The sequence below is a fragment of the Camelina sativa genome, chromosome 2 (assembly GCF_000633955.1).
Source record: "Camelina sativa cultivar DH55 chromosome 2, Cs, whole genome shotgun sequence".
NCBI classification, from domain to species: domain Eukaryota; kingdom Viridiplantae; phylum Streptophyta; class Magnoliopsida; order Brassicales; family Brassicaceae; genus Camelina; species Camelina sativa.
The window spans coordinates 9,634,372-9,637,041 of NC_025686.1; the positions used below are offsets into that span (position 1 = coordinate 9,634,372).

At 36.9% G+C, this 2,670-nt stretch overlaps 1 protein-coding gene across 1 annotated transcript; it reads left to right on the top strand.

Moving 5' to 3' along the window:
- LOC104720937 (probable receptor-like protein kinase At4g10390) lies at positions 431–2,326 on the top strand. Its single transcript, XM_010438835.1, has 2 exons — positions 431–1,145; positions 1,326–2,326. The coding sequence occupies exons 1-2, from the start codon at positions 827–829 to the stop codon at positions 2,033–2,035; spliced, it is 1,029 nt and encodes a 342-aa protein (XP_010437137.1). The 5' UTR covers positions 431–826; the 3' UTR covers positions 2,036–2,326.

The following is a 2,670-nucleotide window of genomic DNA, read 5'->3' on the forward strand; positions in this document are numbered from 1 at the left end:
ATGTAAAATTTATTTTTCTAGGTCTTTGGTTGACAATTTTATATTTAGGGTATAATTTTTTAGTGAGTAGGGTTTAGTGTTTAGTTTAGATTTTGAATATTTAAATTTTAGTTTAATTGTGTGATATTTTTGAGAAAAAAAAATTTTGTAATAGTAATTTTGAAAAATAAAATTAAAAATAGTGTTTTTGAAAAAAAACTTGTTTTAGTGATATTTACTAAGATTGACTACAGTAAAAAAAATTTATAAAGATGTCATATACTTATGAAAGACAAGACCTAACCACATAATCGTTAAATTGGCTTTTGTCCTTTTTTTATTTGTTTTTTTTTTCCTTTGGGCAAATGCTTTTGTCCTTTAATACTTAACTATATATTCCACTATTCTAATAACAAATGTCCAAAAAGGAAAAGAAAAATGTGCTAAATGTTTTGCTTAACCCCAAAAAGTAATGAAACAAAAGTTGAAAGAAGAGTAGTAGTTAGAACGTCAGAGAGGTTAGCTACTTCACAGGAAGGTTTCATTCAACATCGAAAATGGCAGACTTATTAATTTTAATCGGTCAAACTCTGCCTCCCTCCCAATCCCAAAGTCCACACCTTTTCCTTCTTCTTTCTTTACAAATTCCAACAATCTCATTGTCTCCAAATCCATAAGTTTCTTAGATCCCCTTGTTCTTCCTCTGTCTGTAGTAACAATTTACAACCCCCTTAACCAAACCCATCTTCTTCTACTAGTCTAAACCCTAAAAGCAAAATAAAGACTCGATCTTTCTCTGTTCTGCTCTGTTTTACTCTGTTCTGCTCTCTTCTACTCTGTTCTTTTAATGGCTTGTTTCTTGAACTGTGTTCGATTTGATGTAACCACGACGACCACCGAAAAACCCACAAGCAAAGGATCTGGTGTGACTTGTTACAGCAGCTGGGATGATGTAGAAACCCTCACTTCTAATTTCTCTAGATTGATTGGTTCTGGTGGCTATAGCAGTATCTACATGGCTCGCTTTTCTGGCTCTGACAAAGCGGCTCTCAAGGTTCACGTTAGTAGCCACCGTCTCTATCAAGTCTTTAGACTCGAGCTTGATATCTTGCTCCGTCTTCAACATCCTAACATTGTCAAGCTTCTCGGCTATTTTGATGATTCAGGTACTACTTCTAATAATCTCATAGATATGAGCCTTGCAAAGTTTGGAGCTTTACATCAAATTCACTAGTGATTATGTCTTTCTTAGAATCAAAGTCTCAATCTTTATTTGTTTTAGCAAGTGGGTTTGATACTTTGATGTAGTTGCATATGAATTGATGCTCTTCGTCTTTGTGTTTCAGAGGAAACTGGTGCTCTTCTTCTTGAGTATCTTCCTCAAGGGAATCTACAAGAGAAGTTACATAGCAGCAGCAAGCAAGTCTTGCCATGGAGGAACCGTACCGCCATTGCGTTTCAGCTAGTTCAAGCTATTGTACACATTCACGAAGAATGTACCCCGCAGATTGTGCACGGGGACATCAAATCATCCAATGTGCTCTTAGACAAAAACTTCGACTGTAAGCTTTGCGATTTTGGATCAGCTAAAGTTGGATTCTCTTCGATGGTTCAGCCTCCTACGATGTCAACTAGGTCCAGACAAGTGAGAATGGTTGGATCACCAGGTTATACTGACCCTTACTACTTGAAAACCGGGATTGCTTCAAAGAAGATGGATATGTATGGGTTTGGTGTTGTAGTTCTTGAGTTGGTTTCAGGGAAAGAAGCGTTTTCGGCTGAGAGAGGTGAGATGCTAGTGCATATAGCCGCTCCATTGATCCGTGAGGTTCTTGATTCGAGTGTAGACATTGCTGAGGACAAGGTGAGACAGTTCTTGGACCCGAGGTTGTCAAGGGACAGTGTTGATATCGATGAGTTAAAGACAATGTTGAGTGTGGCTGCGGACTGTATCGGTAGTCCACCATCTCTAAGACCTTCGGCTGTTCAAGTAGCGGAAACACTTGTACAGAAGATCCCATCTTTGAGTTTCCTCGGTTGTGGTAAAGGAGTGTGAGTGAGTTGTGTGTATCCAAGGTTTTCGATGTAGCTGAGATTCCCCGCGTGATAGGGCTGCAACACTGTACAGTTGGTATAAAGTTACCATGTAAATACTCTGTTTTGTTTATGTGAATATCAGCAAAATAACATTTTCGTGTAATTATCATTTTGTCGACATTTCTAGGAAATGTGTTTTTTGATCCGTTGTTTTTTGTTTGGCAAATCTTAGAGAGAAAGGTAACTTCTCTTCATGTCAATTTAATGTAAAGTCAAGCTTAAAGCAGAAGCATGACACTGTAAAGATAAAGCAAAGTTTATGTGACTTGTAGTGTGATTTTCCAAGGCTCTGATTACAATTTCTTCAAGATACAGTAACGTAACAATCTAAGGCCTTAGGAGAAATAACCATATAATGAGCTTGAAATACCTTAAGTTTTGATATTAAGTTTAAAGGAAGAGAGGGCCCAAGACACCCATTATGAAAATTTTCCTTGAAAGTGAGCTATGGGCTTGTTTTAAAAGAGTTTTAGTTTTCAGTTTTCTGTGAACATTGTTGGAATACAATCCAAGTCCCACATATGAAGTTTGAAGAGACTATCATTAATATATAAATGGTTAGGGTCAATCTACTAATTGCTAATTGGTTTTTAG

What these genes read in the sequence shown, in the direction of transcription:
- LOC104720937 (XM_010438835.1), top strand. Translation starts at nt 827, where the DNA reads ATGGCTTGTTTCTTGAACTGTGTTCGATTTGATGTAACCACGACGACC. An exon ending in CGGCTATTTTGATGATTCAG is followed by an intron (nt 1,146 to 1,325) that starts GTACTACTTCTA and finishes TTTGTGTTTCAG; the next exon opens with AGGAAACTGGTGCTCTTCTT.